The sequence below is a fragment of the Puma concolor genome, chromosome E4, assembly GCF_028749965.1.
Source record: "Puma concolor isolate L17-30 chromosome E4, mPumCon1.1.hap2, whole genome shotgun sequence".
Classification (NCBI taxonomy): domain Eukaryota; kingdom Metazoa; phylum Chordata; class Mammalia; order Carnivora; family Felidae; genus Puma; species Puma concolor.
Genome location: NC_141683.1, coordinates 25,478,673 through 25,498,424, shown reverse-complemented (window position 1 = coordinate 25,498,424; position 19,752 = coordinate 25,478,673). Strand labels below are relative to the sequence as shown.

General features: G+C 41.6%; 1 protein-coding gene across 6 annotated transcripts in view; it reads left to right on the top strand.

Annotated features, from left to right (window-relative positions):
- SRGAP2 (SLIT-ROBO Rho GTPase activating protein 2) overlaps positions 1-19,752 on the top strand; it is a 235,426-nt gene that overhangs the window by 111,535 nt on the left and 104,139 nt on the right. For all 6 annotated transcript variants that reach the window (XM_025921150.2, XM_086693631.1, XM_025921151.2 and 3 more), the window contains exon 4: positions 7,468-7,630. In XM_025921150.2, coding sequence (XP_025776935.1) covers positions 7,468-7,630 — 163 coding nt within the window. The remainder of the gene's footprint in view (positions 1-7,467; positions 7,631-19,752) is intronic.

Sequence of the window (19,752 nt, the reverse complement as noted above, 5' to 3'; positions counted from 1 at the left end):
GAATGCTAGTGGCAAGACAGGTATAAACAAAGGGAAGGTCCCAGGTCTACACAGAGAAGGCTGCTGGGGATCTTCTACGTCAGCTAGATCAGGGTTTCACGATGGTCGGTGTACACACGGGCATCAAGACCAGGATAAGATGTGGGTTGTGGCTGATGGACAGTCTAGGGGCAAGAAGACCAGGTGTTGGATCCAGAAGGTTCTGCAAACATGGGAGAAGCCGGTCAGAAACAAGAGTGTTGCTCCCTTTATCTCTAGTGCCCAGAACAGGACCTGGCACATAGTAGGTACTCAGTCAGGATTTGTCGAATGAATGAAATAAGAAGACTTCAGAGCTCAAGGACTCAGAGAAGGGGTCTGGACAATAAGATGTCAGAAATCTAGGCAAGAAAGCTAGGCAGATTTAAATCTTGTGTAGATGCCCTCCACCGCTATGTCTGGTCTCATGGTGTCCACAAAGCTGTCTTGAGTGATTAAAACAATCTCCAACCTCCTCTCCCTGCCATGAACACGGGGTGGGGTGGGATGGTTGCAAGGAAAGCAAAATCCCTTGCCTGTCATCAGTTGATGGGGAGACATCTCCAGTTAGGGTCTACAACGGCTCAGATTTGAGAATGTCTCCCAGTTCTCTGACCTAACCCAGGGGAACCTTGGTCCTGTAATCACTCAGGAAATAATTATTAAGATGTCAGACTCGGTGCTAGTCCAGTTCTCAACTTCAAAGCAGATTCTTAAGCTCTCAGCTCTTGGACAAGCCATGATCCCAGGGGTGTGGCTGGGCTCCCTGGAACGAATCCAGAGCCACAAGAATTCCATTTCCATACAGTGCTTCCCCCAAACCTGATTATAGAGGACAATTTAGACTATTTTGAGTAAGGTGGGTACACCACTGCTTGAATCCTTTCTAATCATCTGTCTAGGCTACCGAGGACAATTTGTGGGATTAACTTGTCCCTGAAAATGTGAAATCTCATTTCTCTATACATAGAATATACATTTTTGCCTTTGGCCCTTTCTCTGTCTCTGAGCTCTCCTATCCTGATCTCACTGCTGGCAGAGCTGAAGCGGAGCTGTGATAAGCCCCAAGAAGTGTGCCTGCCCCCTCCCTTCCTGCCTGCTGTCTTTGAAAGATGCCTCCAGGCCGCCACTGCACTCCTGGGCCGAAGAACCAGCAGCCAGCGTTACAGGCAGAATCTTTTTCAAGTCACTTTCCACCTTGGTGATTTTTTCCCCCTCCTTTTTTTAACACCTTCCCCAGCAAATCCCATCCATCCTCTGGCTTATCTGGGTCAGCAAGGGTCTGATTTTATGCATGGCGCGTCAAACCATAAATCTGCTGCGGCTTTGCCTCTCCATCCAGCCCGTCTGCTTCTGTCAGCATCAGCAAAATGCATAATAGAGAAAATAAGCCAGAAAGGCTAATAACGTTCATCTGAATAAAATAATCTCTTTGGCTGCCTCAGTTCATTTCATTTTAATCAAGGTGCCAGGAGGGAATTTAGGCTTAAAAATGCGACTCCCCACTTGTCACTAGTTCCCTGTCCAACTGTCGTGAAATGATCCCTTTTATTAAGCAGGTGCCTTTTTAAAAATATATATCCTCTTCATAGGTGTATGCTCAGTAACATATATTGAATGTATTTAACTCATTTTGGGTCTTGTCTGTCATCACATCTATGTCTATTTTCAAAGGTGAGAAATGGTATTTTTCTTAGATGTATGGATATTTGCCATCCCTGCGTACACACTGGCGGGTCTGATAGGAATTCTGCAAAAGAGAGGCTCGGAGGAAGTTGCCGAAGCACCTAGGGTTCTGGTGATCGGAGTTCCCTGTGGCTTCCTTCCTGTCCCCTTCAGCGCACAGTTCCCTGTGTGGAATGCAGGACTGACTGTTCCACCCTGGTCCTTAGGGGGAGGGCAGTGGAAGATTAAATTCTGCTTTCCCGTTGGTACCTCCCTCACGTCTTCCCAGAGACTTACAGCTGCTTGGTTAATTGCCTGTTGCTGCTGTCCTATCCCCACCATTATTTGCCAAGGGCTGTGCATTTTCAGCAGGCTGCGCTCTTGGCCCTGGCCCAGGACCGGGTGAGGAGCCTGTTGGAAATTGATGAAAGCCGATCCTAGTTTGTTTGGAAATAAAAATGATAATATTTCTTCACATTTGTATAGTGCTTTACTGTTGATGTAATTCTCTTGCATTCAGCGTCTCATTTCAGCCGCGCAACAGCCCCGTAGGTGGGCAGGTCAGAGACTGTTGGCCCAACAGGAAACGCACCTCGGTAGACAAGCTCAGAAGCTCAAGCCATCCGGTCATGCCAAGCTTGTGTCACGCGCCCCATCTGCAGAGCTGGGAGCCTAGCAATTCTTCATTAAATGGCACCTTAGGCCAGGAGGGCTTCCGGGATTTTACATCCCTGCTTTGAAGATCTTTAGGGGGCTAGACGTACACCAACAGGGCATGCGTCCATTTTATAGGTGAGACAGCTGCAGTGGAGCAGAGGAGGGAATATGGCAAAAAAAAAAAAAAAAAAAGGAAGTGTAATATCGAGGCCAGCGTGGACCTTTATAGAGTTCTCTCTTTACCCTAGATATTGTAGAGAAATCCCTTTGAGCACTTGCTGCTAAGTTTGTTGAACATCCATAAATAGTCTTAAGTTGAAGGAGAAAAACTGGGCTGATGTATTTGAGGCTAACGATTCAGCTGTGCACGTTTAGCTCCACGCATTTCTAACGAGAATCTCTTCGGTGGATGCATAGCCAGCTTGTGACTTTCTGGGCCTCCTTTTTTCTTCTTTTTTTTTTTTTTGACTCCAGAGTCATTCCCTCTCCAGTGTAGTATTATGTTTTCTTGATCTGCCTCCTGAAAAAAATGTTAAGTAAGAAAAATACTTCTGGATATTTTGTCTGCTTTTTAGGGATTAGTGCTTGAGGAGGTTTGCAGCTGTTCAGTACATTCCTAAGGGATGCAGACCCTTTTCTTTAAATGCCCGAGTATTACACAACCTGACTCCAGGGGCGGGGAAAGTAAAGACACTGTGCAAACAAATGATAGATGGAAAAGATAGAAAGACAAATTTCAGTCTCCTAACCAAATGAAGTTCCCTCGGCTCGAGCAGCCCCAAATAAAATAAGGCTGCGGAGCTGCTGAAGCAGGAAACCACTCTAGCAGAACCTTAATATGCTCCCTATGAAATCACGTCTCGTTGACTTGCTTATTTTCCAGCCTGAAGTGTGTTTCATCTTTGTTCGTGTTGGCCAGGCAAATTGTCTCTGTGGTGTTCCCCTCTTGCTACATGCCCTTTACCTCCCCTGCTCCACCGCCACCCCAAAATAAATAAATGAATTAATTGAAACACCTTGGTTGAAAGGAGGAATATGTCCAAGAAAGCATACAAACTCCAAGAACTAAAAATATGGCCTGAAAAGCGGCAGTCATAGTAAAAGAGACTAGGAACCCATACAAGAAACAGACAGCAGAGTTTAAGACTATCTTGAAAGACTTTAAAAATAAAGATCTTGCGTAAAATCCCCATACATGCGGCAGATCAAAGCAGTGTCTTATTGGTGTAAATCCACTTTTAAAGTGCAAATTTATGAAGAGTACTCGTTACAGGGTCAGTCTGTGAGAACAGGGAGGCTGTGTTCGTGGCCCCCAATAATGAAATCGGAATTATGAATCAGAGTTGAGTTTTATATCCGTTTCAGCATCTAGGATTTTTCTGGTTCTGGTCTGGGCTGCCCAGTATCAAGAAAATCCTGATTCACACAGATGAGTTACAGTCTTGAGAGAGTTTGAAATTGGCCTGGGCTCTTGAAAAAGGGTAATTTTGTTTTGAAGTTGAATCGCTAACATTACCTAGCAGCTCTTCCAGTTCCCCATCATAACTCTTACTGGGTAAGCCCGGAAGTGTATACTAAGCATTAAGACAGTTGATGATGATGCGCTGACATTGAGCAGGTACATGCTCACTACCCGACCATGGTGTCCTGCGAGCCCAGCACTGGCCCCTGAGCCCTTCTGTGGCATGTAGTTTAAACTTGGCCTCTGTGGGTCGAGTCGTGTGCTCACCCTGAACAGCTTCGCCTAAGGAGGCACACAGGCTTGAATTAAAAGCGAAACCTGTGCAGAGCAACATCGATTCTAACCAATAGGTCATTTTTCAGAAGTTCGGATACATGCATTGATTCTTTATTCCAAAGTTTGCATACCATGAAACTCACATAGCAGCCCGTGAGACATCGTGATAGTGTCTACCCCAGGGAATCTGGGTCCCTTGCACATTTAACTGGAGGTTGCTCATTGAATGGATGTGTGACAGTTGTTGGAAATTGAAATGTGATTTTCTGTAATTCCAGACTTTCTCAGAACACACTTTAAAAACTCCTGCTCACCAACACCAATAATAGCCATCCCACTACATGCTGTCAGGATGGAAATATATGTGCTGAAAGTACTTTACCACCTTAGAACTTCTTAATAAATATAAATACATTAGTTTTAAGGCATACGGCTTTTTATTTTAAAAGATTCCCACTCTGCCCATCCTTTTTATTAATTCCTCTTTGTTTACTCATCCTTTCTTCTGAGGGGCCCCTGGGGATTTATGCTCTGTATCCTCTTCCATGGCATTAGGTTGGTTTTGCCTCTCCTGCCTTCACTTGTGATCTGCGTTGTACATTTGTGAGCTAGCGGACCCTTTGTTCATACCTACCTCTAGTGTTCTGCTATATTATAGCTCTTTTTCTCTCTCTCCCACGCAGCACTGTGATATCAGCACTTTCATAACTAAAAGCCCCTAATACTGTGTTTTGTTCACTTAAGATACAAATGTTTATGTCTGTGAAATTGAATTGTAGTACCATTTTTGTGCGTGAAGCACTCCAAGGAAAGGCCCGATAGAGACCACCAACCCATGTCCACCTATAAGAAGCAAATTGAGACCAGTTGTAAAGTTTAGACCTTGTGAGATCTGCCCTTTTGTTTTTTTTGTTTTTTTGTTTTTTTAAATTTTTTTTTTCAACGTTTATTTATTTTTGGGACAGAGAGAGAAAGAGCATGAACGGGGGAGGGGCAGAGAGAGAGAGACACACAGAATCGGAAACAGGCTCCAGGCTCTGAGCCATCAGCCCAGAGCCTGACGCGGGGCTCGAACTCACAGACCGCGAGATCATGACCTGGCTGAAGTCGGACGCTTAACCGACTGCGCCACCCAGGCGCCCCGAGATCTGCCCTTTTGAAAATGCAAGTGTAATTGCCTGATACATTCCATGCTTGCTGAAGACATGGATGCTTTGCCACCCGACAAAAAAGTAAATTCCATTACTTAGGGTTTTGTAACTGAAACTGATTTGGAATGCATTTGAAAGTTTTCTTGCAGTGAAAACAAGCAAAGGTCAGTGAATGCCCATGCTCAGCTTTGTGTAAGGATTGTTTCCTATTTGCTTTTTCCGGTTTGTTTCTCAGGTGCTAAACATTTTGAAAGGAGTGGATTAATTACGTGTGTCTATCTCTCTCAGCTAGTATATGTATTTTTATTTCCATAGAAATCTTTTGATTTTTTTTTTCCTAGGAAGATAAGTGGACGTAATGTTGCCGAAGTGGTCAGCACATAAGTATTAGGTTTTTTTTTTTTTTTAATGTTTATTTATTTTGAAAGAGGGCAGAGAGGGGGCTTGTACACACACCAGTGGGGGAGGAGCAGAGATAGAGGGAGAGAGAGAATCTCACCAGGCTCTGCACTGTCAGCACCGAGCCCAATGCAGACTCCCATCGCACAAACTGTGAGACCGTGACCTGAGCCGAAATCACGAGTTGAATGCTTAACCAACTGAGCCACCCAGGAGCCCTAGTATTAGCTATTTTGGCTGTAGATGTGTGGTGCGTAGGGCAGAGGTGGGGGCAGATATAGGACAGTTTCAGTTTGGACTCCAGTATTCATTGGTTTGAAGTAGCTTCTTGGTGCTGGTTAGACAGATATTTGACTTAACGGTCTGGTATGTTCTGAAGCCAGAGTAGCTGTGGTGTGATTATTTGCTAATAGTTACCTTACTACAGAATTGGAAAAGCCCCTTCTAAAGTTGAATTCCATGCTCTGCAGATCACAGCTGCCCGAGAGCCTCCAGCTCTGAATGGAGGCAATGCTGACTCAGGAACCAAGCCACTGTCAACTCACTTTCTTTTCATTAAGAGTCTGACTATAGGGAGGAAAGAGGGGAAAGAGAAATGAACAGGATAAACAGGTTGTGATTGTTTGCAATGATTAAGAGCATTCCCTACAATCACAAGGCTTGGTTTTGAATCTGAGCGTTGCCACTTTTTAATTCTGTGACCTTGAACAAGATATCTAACCTTTCTCAGTCCAATTTCCCAGATCTGCTGAATGCGCTTAATAACACCCCCTTCATCAGGCTGTTGTAAGGTTCAAGTTAAACAACGTGAGTACAGGGCCCAGCCACGTGCCAAGTACACAGTAAGCCCTTGATAAATAATACAACAAACAACCCTTACTTTCTGTTTCTCTTTTTAAAGAAACCCAACTTGCAAATGCAGAACTTTCTGTTGCTTTAATAGTGTTGTGAACTGAGTAGATGATCAGTAAATTCTTTTGGATCACAGTGTTTTCGTTAAAAAATGAGCACCTAGGTTTGGCACTTTACTGCCCCACTCGGACTGTAGAAGCTGTAGGAATACACCTGTTCAGATATGGTTTGTGCTCTTGGCTGTATGGGACATGACAAAAGGGCTCAACCGGGGGAAGTCAAAACCTCCTTAGATGCATTCTGTGGGACTGGCGTGTTTTTGGTGACTTTTTTCACGGCAAATGCCTCCAAGGTTGTCTTCACTGAATCCAAATATAGATAAATGTGGGGGGGGGGGGAGGGGGTGGCCTGTGTCCTCTCGTGATTTTTGTCTCTAGACCTCTAAGTTTTGTCTTCAACCCTAGACACAAACCAAATGACTTAATGGCTAAGGTTATGGACTTTGGAGTCAAACAGCCTAGACCGGTTCTAGTCAGACAACACAGAGCTGTGGTTCTGGTCCCTGACCCCTTCTGACTGTCTCTGTGACTCCTTCTCACTAGCCATGGGCAAGTGGCAATCTCTCTGAGTTTCAGTCTTCTAATTAGTAAAGTGGGGATAATGGTAGTTCTTTCCTTACAAGGAAATGATAAAACTTAGGGAATAATGCACATCAAACATTTTCCAAGTTCCTAGAACATAATAGGTGCTCAACAGATAATCCTGCTTCTCTTCTTCTCCTCTTTCCTCCCTCTCCTTCTCACTCTTCTTATTGTCTGCACTGAGTTTTTAGAAAAAAAGAAAACTAGAGGTGCAAGCTTTAGGAAAGATATCTGTTTCTGGCTTGGCTTTGATCACTGTGATTTTGTGACATGGACTGTAAAGTCATAGCTGTTGGCTCTGGCTACTCACCAACACTGATTTTTCTTTCTTGTTGTTTCTCCGCAGGAAGGATCAGAATGTTCTCTCTCCAGTCAACTGCTGGAATCTCCTATTAAACCAGGTGAAGCGGGAGAGCAGGGACCACACCACCCTGAGTGACATCTACCTGAATAATATCATTCCTCGATTTGTCCAAGTCAGCGAGGACTCAGGAAGACTCTTTAAAAAGGTATATAGCTATTTCTAGGCGTGGAGCTACCCGGGTGGGGTGATGACACCACCTTGTAAATAAGAGAAACACCTTCGTATTGGCCCACTTAAAAGGCTTTCTCTTGGTCATTCCTTACCATGGTCTCGTGGTGAGAAAATACTGAATAGCCCTTCTTTTCTTCCTTTCTGAGTTGAATTAATAGTAGCCTTGGGAGAGTAACCATTTGCAAGAGAGACAACCCCAAGACTGGCAACAGAGTTCATAATCTGCCTGTATCAGTGATAGTGATGTTTGCTTGGTTTCCTTGAGTGAGCTGTAAGGCTGTTGAGATTCAGGGACCTTCAGAGTCATTTTAAGTTTTCCTCTTCTAGTTCATGTATGTTTGTGATTCGGTTTAGTTTTCTTTCCAAGTGCTGATCTTAGCCAAGATGAACTTATGAATTTGGTTATTCTTATCATGTCATATCTTGGTCTTTGGGTCCCTGAATGCTTTTGGAACTCAGTTGTTTGTCATAATTCCTTGGGTGTAAGTTGAAAAATCTGACCAAGGGAAAACTCAAAATTAATTGTGGTAAACTTAAGAAACTCATGCCAAATTGACCTTATCTGTCGGTAGTGGAAATAGTCTCTTGGAAACTAAGGAGTTCTCTCAACCTGAGCTCTCAGTGGAGTCACTGATTCATGACTTTTGGTTACACATGGTGGTAAAAGCCCCAACCATTGTACATGATGTACCATGTCTAACATTCAAGCTCTGACATCCCCAGCAGATCTTAAAGAAGGCGAATAATCTTCCCACAGTTTTGGGTGTAAAGAGGGTATATAGAGCTATTTCTTTGGTTTCATATAGAGGAAATTCATTGGTTATCATTTGACAAAATCCACTGTTAAAATTTGAGGCTGGGAGAGAAAGGACTTCAGTAAACAGGGCTGTGGCCAATAGTAGTCAGTTTTCCAATTCTTAACATTTGGAAGTTTTCCAGATCTTAGTAGGTCTGGAATTAGAGCCCAATTTCTTTTGTTTACACCAACATGAAAAAGAACATGATTTAGGATCTTCCATTTACATAATTGCATCTGTGTTGGGGCTTTTCCTGTGTCTTGGAGACAGGATATGAAGAGTAAAAAGCATCTGACAATGAAAAGAAGGAAGAGAAAGATAACTCCTCCCGGAGTTCACCAGCTATTTTTAGTGACCTGGCTATGCTGTGGTTGGGGCCATACTTCATTTAGGGGTGAAGGTACTTTTCACCATTTCCTCATGGTTTCCAGCGTCTGTTCTAGCTTCCTTGTCATTCTTTTGAATTATTCTGCAATGTTTGGTGGTGTGTGGGTGTGACTAAAATTAACAACTGTAGTTAATATTGTATTGAATACTGGAAGTATGCTAGAGAGTAGATTTCAGGTGCTTTTTTCACACACTCACACCAAGGTAACTGGGTGAGATGTTATGTTAATTGGCTTGACTATAATCATTTCACTGTGCATATGTATCAAATCATAATGTCATACTCCTTAAATATATACAGTTTTATGAGAAAAAAAATTTTAAGCCTATTTAGGTAGAACCTTGACAGTAATCAGATGCCACTTCAGCTCTTCACTGTGACCTTGAGGGCCTCTTAGACTATCTCTAGAAGGACAGGGGCTGACTGATCGTTTCCTCCCTCATTTTCTCTGTTCATCTAAGAAAAAACTTCTGTGAGGGACGTTCAGCTGTCTAGACTGCACCCAAGCTTTCAGCTCCCTTTTCTTCCAGCTTTAGAAGGGTAGAGAAGAACCAAGCTGAAGAAGTATTATGGCCCCTCCAGATCTCACAGGTGTTTAGGCTGAAGGCAGCAGTTATTAAAGCCACAAATGTTTCCGGTTCTTTGGGTGCCATTCACATTTCACCAAGAGTCTAAGTGCACGAATTGTATGTAAGACATGGGGACTTTGCCCTCCAGAAGGAAAATCTGCCTGTGGATGATATTCCTAGCCACGGTCTCAGAGTTGACCTCCATGAACTGTGCATTTCTTTGCTGGGGGTATAAGGCAGAATTTCTAATTACTCATAGGACTGTGTATATATTACATTCCATTGAAGATAGTTGCACATACCACAGTCTTACAGCTGAATGCATTTTTACAAACTGAACACTCCTGATAACCAGCTCCCAGATCAAGAAACAGATTAGTTCAGTACCCTAGAGGCCCCGCTCATGCTTCCTCCTAGTCCTTGGGGGGTTGGGAAGGGTATTCCAAGGATAACAACTGTGCTGACTTTTAACAGCAGAGATTAGTTTTAGTTGGTTTCTTAGTTTTTATAAGTAGACTCATACAGTGTGTACTCTTTTCCGTCTGGTTTTTCCCATTCAATATATGTGTGTGAGATTTATTCATGTTGTTGTGTATGGTTGCAGCTCATAGGACTTTCTCTTGATCTTTATAACTTTTCATCAGTTAAATTACGGTTGATTAGAGATATGCATAAGACTGTTAAATAGCCAATGTTTACTATCCCACTGGGTGAATAATCTCTTTTCTCTCTCCCCTGGGGTCCAATGTAGGCAGAGGGTTCTAAGGTAGATGCTGGTTTGGCACATCACAAGTGTAAATTAATTCTGTTTTGGCCAGATGAGAGCCTCTCTCCTTTCTAGTAATGGACACAGAAGCATTCTCTTTCCATACCTCAATTTTTGTATTTTCTTTTGTTTAAAGTGTGTCGCACATAAAGAATTAGAATCCCAGTGGTTAAGATATAGTAATCAGATAAGAGAACTAAGGAATGAGCCTGGCCACGCTGTCAGTTATGTGAAGCTTCCCAGGGCTTGCTTTGCTCTATCAGAGCAGAGGTCTCTTCCAAGTGACTCTTTCTCTTGAGCTTAGCTGTGCTAGTAACTCTGAAACCTTAGACAATTACTTCTTTCTGTGCCTTAGTTCCCTAAAGTTTAAAAAAAAAAAAGTGTTTGGCCTGTATGATCTTCATGCTGCCTTCAAAATCTAATACACTGTAGTTCTATGATGAACTACATCCAAGTAAATTGGAGTCCCCAGGATATGGGCAAACAAAAGTGGATGTGGGTATGGAGAGGGGGCTAGCTTAGGCAATTAAAGATCGACTTTCTTGAGAAATGAAGCACTGTTTCAGCTTCTTCTATCTATAATAACCAGCAACCAAGAGAGGCCAAACTGGAATCCAAATGTGTGAAGTAGATATACCTTTTTTTTTCCCTATAAATTCAGTTCCAGCAATAAAGGAAATCCACATTTCTCAGGAGACACAAACTTTAGAAAAGATACCTTTGTTTCTGGTTCAGCTATGGATACCTGAGAAAATTCACCTGAGTTTTATGTGATTTGGCTCTATTTCTCACTGGCAAAAGGCATAGGTTTTCTTCCTTTTATAATTCTTTTTTTTTAATCTGTAAAACTTATTGATTCACTAGCAAAGGTTATGATAATCAAAACTGACATTTTTTGAACGTTTATGTGCCAGGTACAGTAGTAAGCACTTTATACACTTGATCTTTACAATAATTCCATAAAGTAGTTGCTATTATTATCCCTACTTTATGAAGGAGGAAACTGAAATTGAGGGAGTTTAATCAAAAAATGAGGTGAGGCTACTATTTAAATCCAGTCATCTGGCCCTAGAACTTGAGGTTCTTTCTACGTATTCTGTTAGGATTCTGGGTATGGTGTGCAGAGAAGAGGGTAGTTTGGATTTTCTTACTCTTTCCTATTGAATCCAGATATTTCACTTAGTTATGGAATTAACCCAACCTTTCCTCTTGCACACAAGCCTTCAAAAGGTTTGGAGGTGTTAGACATCAACATTGGGTTGTTTCTTTCACCTGCATTGGGTTGTTTCTTTTACCTGGTGTCTGGGCAAGCAGCTGGAAGTTGACAGTGAAATAGGACAACGTGTTTTTCTCCCCAGGGGCAGGATCTCTAGTAAGAAGGAAACAAAGACTCATTAAATGTGAGAACTGGCCAAAAATCCAGCTCACAGCTAACTCAGCTAATTTGGGGATGTCAGGGCGGCTGTACAATTGGCCCCTCTGTACTACTGAACCCCCTTAAGGGATGCTCCTTGCTGGCACTCTGGTTTGTGGTTATGTCTGCTGGGACATATTTTACATTTTGCGCGAAGCCATGGTAGAGATTCCTTTAGCTAAATATAACATCTAGAGAAAGTAGCCTCCTGTCCACAGCTTAGAAACAGACCCACTTTGTCTAGGACTCCAGGGGAAATTGAGCCCATTTGGTGCTCCTGACATCTCTTTTTGTGTAATGAAAGCTCAGTCTGTCTAACCCTTGTTGGAACCAAGGTTTAGGCAAATATTATTGCTGCCACCTTCATTTGTTTAATGCGGTGGCTTCAAAACCAGGGGCCAAACACTGCCAAGTTCGACTTCCAGCTCTACATCGTCTCTGTGAGAGACGTGTTCTAAAGAATCCCACCAAGAAGAGAAATCAGTTTTCCCACTTTCTCTTTTTAAACTGAAGTAAACTTGGGTGTGCTTTTTCCCACAGGGGAGAGGACAATTCTGTTCTCTCTTCTTTCACTTAGCTGGAACACACCAAAAGTACCTCTCACTTTGCTTTTTAGCTCACTGTTTCTAGCCCTTAGCTGCTCATACTCAGTCTTGGAAGCCAGTCAATTCAGACAGTCCAAGACTCTGAATTGCAGCTTTCTTTTTTTTTTTTTTTTTCCTCTCCAGTATTCCAGCTAGCTATACTTTTGTTTTGCCTTTATTAGCCTATGTTTCTATGGTAGGAAGGTTAAATTGAGCAAGTTATGTTAAATTCCTGATAGATCAGTAGTTTGGTAGTTCTCAATGCTGCCTGTGTGTAAGACTCACTGGGGGAGTTTTTAAAAAAAATCTTTGTGACCTTGAAGAAACAAACTTCTTAGGATGTAAAAAGCATGAACAATAAAAGAAAAAAAGATAAATTGGACACCATCCACTCTTGGACTTTTGTTCTTGGAAAGACATTGTTAAGAAAACGAGAGACAAATCACAGACTGCGAGAATATATTTGCAATGCATAGAACTCAATAATAAGAAGACACACTGCCCAAATCTTTAAAAATAGGCAAAAGATTTTAATAGACACTTCAGTAAAAAGATATATAAATGGCCATTAAGCATATCACATGCTCACCAGAATGGCTAAAATTAAAAAGACTGACAATAACAAGTGGTGGTAAGGATGGGTGGCATTCTCTTATGATGCTGGTGAGAGCGTAGAATGGTACTACCACTTTGGAAAATAGTTTGGCTGTTTCTTATAAAGTTAAGTGTGTACTTACCATATCTGGCAATTCCAAGGCTAGGTATTTACGCAAAAGATAATAAAAATAATACCTACACCAAGACTTGTACCTAATTATTCATAATAGCTTTCGTTGTTGGCTGAATAATGGTCCCTTCCAAAGATGTCCATGTCCTAATTCCCGAAATCTGTGAATTTACCTTATCCACACAGGACTTTGCACATACGATGAGTCTGAGGGTCTTGTGATGAGGATATTATGCTTGAGTATCTAAGTAGGCTCTAATGCAGTCACAAGTGTCCTTATTGGAAGGAGGTGGAGGGAGATTACAGACAAAAGAGAAGGCTGTGCAATAGAAGCAGAGGAAGCAAGAGTCACAGGGAGAAGATGCTAGGCCACTGGCTTTGAGGATGGAGGAGGAGGCCATGCGCCAAGGAATGCAGCTCGAGAAGCTGGAAAAGACAAGGAAACAGATTCTCCCTAAAAGCCCCCAGGGGAAGAGCAGCCCTGTTGATGCTTGGTTTTGGCCCAGTGGAATGGGTTTTAGACTTCTGACCTCCAGAACTGTAAGAGAATAGAAACTAAAAATAGAACTACCATGTGATCCAGCAGTTCCACTTCTGAATATTGATCTGAAGAAAATGAAAACACTAATTCCAAAAGATAGATGCACCTGTGTGTTTATTGCAGCATTATTTACAGTAGCCCAGGTATGGAAGCAACAGAAGTGTCTGTCACTGGATGAGTGCATAAAGAAGTTGTAGTGTATATATGCAATGGAATATTATTCAGGCATAAAAAAAAGCTTGAGGTCTTGCCATTTGCAGCAACATGGATGGACCTGAAGGCCATTGTGCTAATAAGTGAAATAAGACAGAGAAAGACATACCATGTGATCTTTCTTATGTGCGCAATCAACAAAAACAAAAAAACCCTAGGTTTATAGATAAAGAGAACAAACTGGTGGTTGCAAGAGGCAGGGGGGTGGGAGGGTGGGAGAAATGGTGTTTTCTTGGGTGTTTGTTTAGTTTACATAAACTGAATACAAATTTTAAAAACTGAGAATAAATGCATGTTGCTTTAAGTCACCAAGTTTACAGTAATTTGTTATAAGTGCCTTAGGAGACTCATATTATATTCATAATAGTCAAAACTGGAAATGACCCAAATATCCATCAACAGATGAATGGAAAAACATATTGTGGTATATCCATATATGAATACGACTCGGCAATAAAAAGAAATGCAATGCTGATGGGTACAATAATGTAGATGAACTCAAGAAACATTATACTGATTACAAGAAGCCAGACACAATGAGAACATTCTGTACGATTCTGTTTATATGAAATTTTAGAAAAGATAGTTCTACTCTGTTGTGACAGAAACGAAATCAGTGATTGCCTTGGGGCCAGGGTAGGGTGAGGGGTTGACCGCAGAGGGACACAAGGAAACTTAGGGATTATGGAAATGTCATACAATCTTAACTATAATGGTGGTTACATGAGTGTGTGGATTTGTCAAAACAGGTACTATACACTTAAAATGTATGCGTTTTATTTTATGTGAATTATGCCTCGTTAAAGTTGATTTAAAAAAATAATTTTAGGGGCGCCTGGGTGGCTCAGTTGGTTGAGCATCCAACTTTGGCTCAGGTCTTGATGATCTCACGGTTTGTGAGTTCAAGCCCCGCGTCAGGCTCTGTGCTGACAGCTTGGAGCCTGGAACCTGCTTTGGATTCTCTCTCTCTCTCTCTCTCTCTCTCTCTCTCTCTCTGTGCCCCTCCCCTGCTCATGCTTTGTCTCTCTCTCTCAAAAATGAATAAACTTAAAAAAAATTTTTTTAAATCATAATAATTTTAAAAATAGCATGCCCAAGGCCCCATCCCAGGGCAATTGAATCAGTCTCTGGGATGAGCCTAGGTGATTCTTGCATGCAGCCAGGGTTGAGAAACACTATTGTAGGTATTCTGGTTTCCATCTTGGGGAAACCTAAGAGCACAAAGGACATTTGAAGTCATAAGATCCTGTCTATATGTATCTATCTTGTAGGTGAGCCACATTTGCCCCTGCAATAATGGTGAAGCATTTAGACTGGTTTGTCTGGGCAACCCATTGTGGTTCTCTACTTTATTCTTGGAGGGTGACAAAGGGTAAATCTGGATTCAGGTAAGTAAGTCACACTGCAGAAAGTGGGAGATATAAGAAGGGTGCTGGGGAAGAAATGTAGGAGGGCTCAATTAATTCTTTTCTCTAGGGTCTTCAGGTATCCTTTCCCATTGGTTGATCGGTCACAAGAGACTTGCCACAGCTAATCAGATTTCATTTGGCACCAAGGAAATGGGTCTGGCAGTATAAAAGGATAAAGGAGATTTGAAACCGAAAGTGGTGCATGTTACCTACCTACCTGTTTGTCCCCTTTAAAATTTTTTTTTTTCAACGTTTATTTATTTTTGGGACAGAGAGAGACAGAGCATGAACGGGGGAGGGGCAGAGAGAGAGGGAGACACAGAATCGGAAACAGGCTCCAGGCTCTGAGCCATCAGCCCAGAGCCCGACGCGGGGCTCGAACTCACGGACCGCGAGATCGTGACCTGGCTGAAGTCAGACGCCCAACCGACTGTGCCACCCAGGCACCCCACTGTTTGTCCCCTTTAGATGAGGGCAGGATTTTCTACAGTTTTGGAGTCCAGCTACTTTGCTTATGTGAGGAGACTGGATACTATAAGGAGGCATGTTCTGTGGTAGTGTTGTCATAAATAAGTAAAGGAGAAGTGATCCACAATGCTGGTATAGTCAAATGTTCCTGGTAGGTAGTGTAGATTCAATAAATGGAGAAAGAACGGACTTCCAAAGGTTGTGTTCCGCCCTTCTGAGAAAGAGTTTAACCTGGAGACATGTTTGGGAGAAGGAGTAGCTGACTGATTTACCCCTCCCTCTCTTCCCTAGTCCATCCTACACCTCGTTTCGATGGAACACAGTATCTGCAATTGATTGGGCTTCCTCCACGTTATAACATGATCACGAACGGCGTGGCGCGGTGCTTTACAGACGGCTGTTCCTGTTACCCAGTTTGTCTTGATGGTAGCGAAAATCTGTTGTGATTAATTGAGCTTTATTCTCTCATATCTGATGAAGAGATCCTCTTTGGAGAAAAGAATAGGATGGCAAGCTGAACTTATTTGTGTAGAGGGTGGAAGGCTGCCAGCTACTTCAAAGGTATCTCTGCTGATAAGGGGCGTCAGGTTTGCTGCCAAAGCCAACACTGAGAGGAGCTTTGCAGCTAGTGCCGTTGATGGTGTTTTAGCTTTGGTTTCTGTGACACTAGGTCAGCAGCATCTGTATCCTCTCCCTTGGGGCTTCTCTCTGGGTGGTCTAGGCTTTTTTGGACTTAGGAAGATTCAGCTCAGAGGGAGCGTGTGCATCAAAGATGCCTGTAGTCTTTTGCTTGGGTTAGTTTATATGCTTGGCTTTTTTGGTGTCTTAGTTCTCAGGCACCTATCTGCCTTTCCTGAAAGAACAAGGTATTTGTTGCATGTGTAACATTCAAAGGTATAAGGATACTGCCATCTTTGTAAGTCAACAGATGGTTAGGAGAATCTGAAGAACAACTACAAAGTATGAAGTGAGATGCAGTGGGCAGAAACAAAACTGTCCAAGTGCAACCTTGTGTCTGAATATTATCCTAAACTGGAAACGCGCTAGTCAGTGAGAATTTTAGTGAATACTGTAAACACAGCACTGTGCAGACTAAAAGAGCTTAAGATGAAATTGACAAGTTAGGTTTGCCCCCAGGGAGCTTAGGGCCTCTCCCGTCTGCTCTTCAGACTACTTAGATCTCCCAAAACTTTCTGTAGGATGGTGATAAGACCAATAATAACAAGCTTTCATAAAATGCCTGCTATCACTGTGATACACTGTAGTAGGTCCTAAATGTATATTTTCTCTAATCCTTTCATGTATTTTACAAGGGTTTTTTTTTTTCCCTTGTCTTCTCATGGAAGTTTAAAATACTTAGAGAAATGCACATATCTTAAAGTGTACAGCTCAGTGAATTTTTACAAACGGAAAGCAGCTATGTAATTAGCACCCAGATAAAGAAAGGAGTGTTTCCAGTGTCCCATGAGCCCCCACTCTTGCCCCCTTCCATTCATTTCCACTTGAAAAGTAGTCACTATCCTGACTTCTAACACAATGTAAGCATTTGACTGTTTTTAAAAAAAAAAAATAAAATTTTTTTTTGTATAAATGGAATCATAAAATATGCTCTCAACAATTTAAATATGTCATTCTTTTGTTTTCTGGCTTCCACTGTTTCTGATGAAAAGTCAACTGTGAGGTTCATTGTTGTTCCCTGTAGGTAATGTTTTGGGGGTTGCTTTTTTTTTAATTGAAGTATAGTTGACACACAATATTATATTAGTTTCAGGTGTACAACATAGTGATTTGACAATCATATACATTACGAAATGCTCACTACAATTAAGTGTCGTTCACTCTACAAAATTATTACATTAAAAAATTATTATAATATTTTTGACTATATTCCTGATGCTGTACTTTTCCTTCTCATGACTTATTTATTTTACAGCTGTAAGTTTGTTTCTCTTCATCGTGAGAGCTGCTTTGAATATCTTTTCTTTATCTTTGGTTTTCAGCAGTTTCACTGGGATGAGTCTAAGTGTGGTTGCCATTGTATTTCTTTGACTTGGATAAGGGCAAGATCTAACTATTCTGGAACTGTGGGTAGTGGTTTTTTCCTCAATTTGGGAAAATATCTGGCAAATACTTTTTTCCATCCCATTTTTACTTCTTACCTTGACTCCTCTCATGTTTGTTAGACTGTTTGATACAGTCCCACACGTCATTGAAACAGGCCTTTTTTCCCCCCTGGGTGCTTCAGTTGAGATGATTTCTAAAGTTCACTGATCCTTTCTTTTGTGTGTACAATCTGCTATTAACACTATCCCATTCATTTTTTTAATTTTAAATATTATATTTTTTTAGCTTCGTGATTTTCACTTTGGTTCTTTTTTTCAGTGTCCAATATATTTTCTGCAATTTCCTTTCTCTTGTTATTTTTAAAACACATGTAGCAATATTTAAAAATCATTGTCTGCTATTTTCAACACCTACCTCATCTGTGGTTCTGTTTCTATTTCTTGGGTTTTCTTTTGACCATGGATCTCATTATTTTCTCATGTTTACTAATTTTTAGGACATATTGGACATCTTAGCTGATATATTATAGAGACTGTAGGTGTCCTTATCATCCCTCTGAAAACTGTTAAGTTTTGTTCTAGTAGGCAGTTAAATTACTGGTTGGTCACCTTGAACCTATGGAGAATTCATTCTGTGCTTTGTTAAAGTGAGTCTGGTTTGGTTTTGTCCTTAGTTCTGGAACATAGTCTGTATACTTAAGACATGACCTTTCTGAGGTTTCCATGGAAAGCAGGCCTTGAACTCCAAACTCCCATCTCCTCTGCAGTGAGCAGCAGCTAGGATGACCAGTGGTCCCAGTTTGTCTGGGACTGATGGGGTTCCTGGGTTCCTGACATGAAACTTTAAGATTTATCTATTCTACTATTGATGACATTTGGGCAGTTTCCTTTTGAGGCTATTATGGATAATGTTGCTATTATACATTATATAGGAAGGTTATTTTTCTTCCCATTGTATAGTTGAAATCATTAAAGCTCACACTGGTAAAATACTTTTAGTAAGGCCACAAAGAGATGACAGTGGAATTTGAACTCCCTTGTTTGTTCTACTGTATCTCACTACCATCCACATTTCAGGACTTACAGGTAGTATTTCCAGAAGATAGTTGTTGCCAGATCACACTGTTGAGCCTGGTCACAATCTGAGCTTTAAGAATAGTGAATTCAAGGGGCGCCTGGGTGGTGCAGTCGGTTAAGCGTCCGACTTCAGCCAGGTCACGATCTCGCGGTCCGTGAGTTCGAGCCCCGCGTCGGGCTCTGGGCTGATGGCTCAGAGCCTGGAGCCTGTTTCCAATTCTGTGTCTCCCTCTCTCTCTGCCCCTCCCCCGTTCATGCTCTGTCTCTCTCTGTCCCAAAAATAAATAAAAAACGTTGAAAAAAAAAATTTTAAAAAAAGAATAGTGAATTCAAAACCTGCTTCTCTCTTCCCCCTACCCTCTCCCTCTCCCCTTCTCCTTCTCTTCTCTTCCCTGTCCCTCTCCTTTTTTCTTTTTCTTTTTTCCTCTCCCTCTTCCTCTTGCTCTCTATTCTTTTGGATAATCTTTTCAAACCGTATAGTACATGTACATGGTAGAAAATAGAAGAAGCAAAGGTATTCTAATGAAAAACCAGGTTGTATTCTACATACTGTTTTGTAGTCGAGATCTTCACTTTTCCATTTCATCTCTAAATTTTCATCTCATCTAATACCCAGGCCATGTAAACGTTTCCCTAATTATCCTTAAAAATGTCCTTGAAAGTGATTTGTCCAAGCTAATATCTAATGCACATTGGTTCTTATGTCCGTTAAAGTCTCTTTTAACCTAGTACTTTCCTTTTCCAGGACACTGATTTGCTGAGTAGACCAGGCTACTTGTCCTGCAGATTGTCTCACTTCTAGATTTGTCTGGTTGCTTCCTTGTGGTGTCGCTTAACTTCTTCCTGTATCCTGTATTTCCTATAAATTGGAAGTTGGTTCCAATGGCCAAATCTATTCAAGTTACACATTTTTGACTACAGTGAGTAATAGGTGAGGTTGGGTACTTCATGTGGTATAACATGAGGAAATATTTAATATCTGGTTAACCTGCTGATAGTGATGCAAACATAAGCCCCTCAGTTCAAACCCTCCGTTTTGCAGTTAGATTTTTCTTCTCACATGATAAAAGGGCCATTATC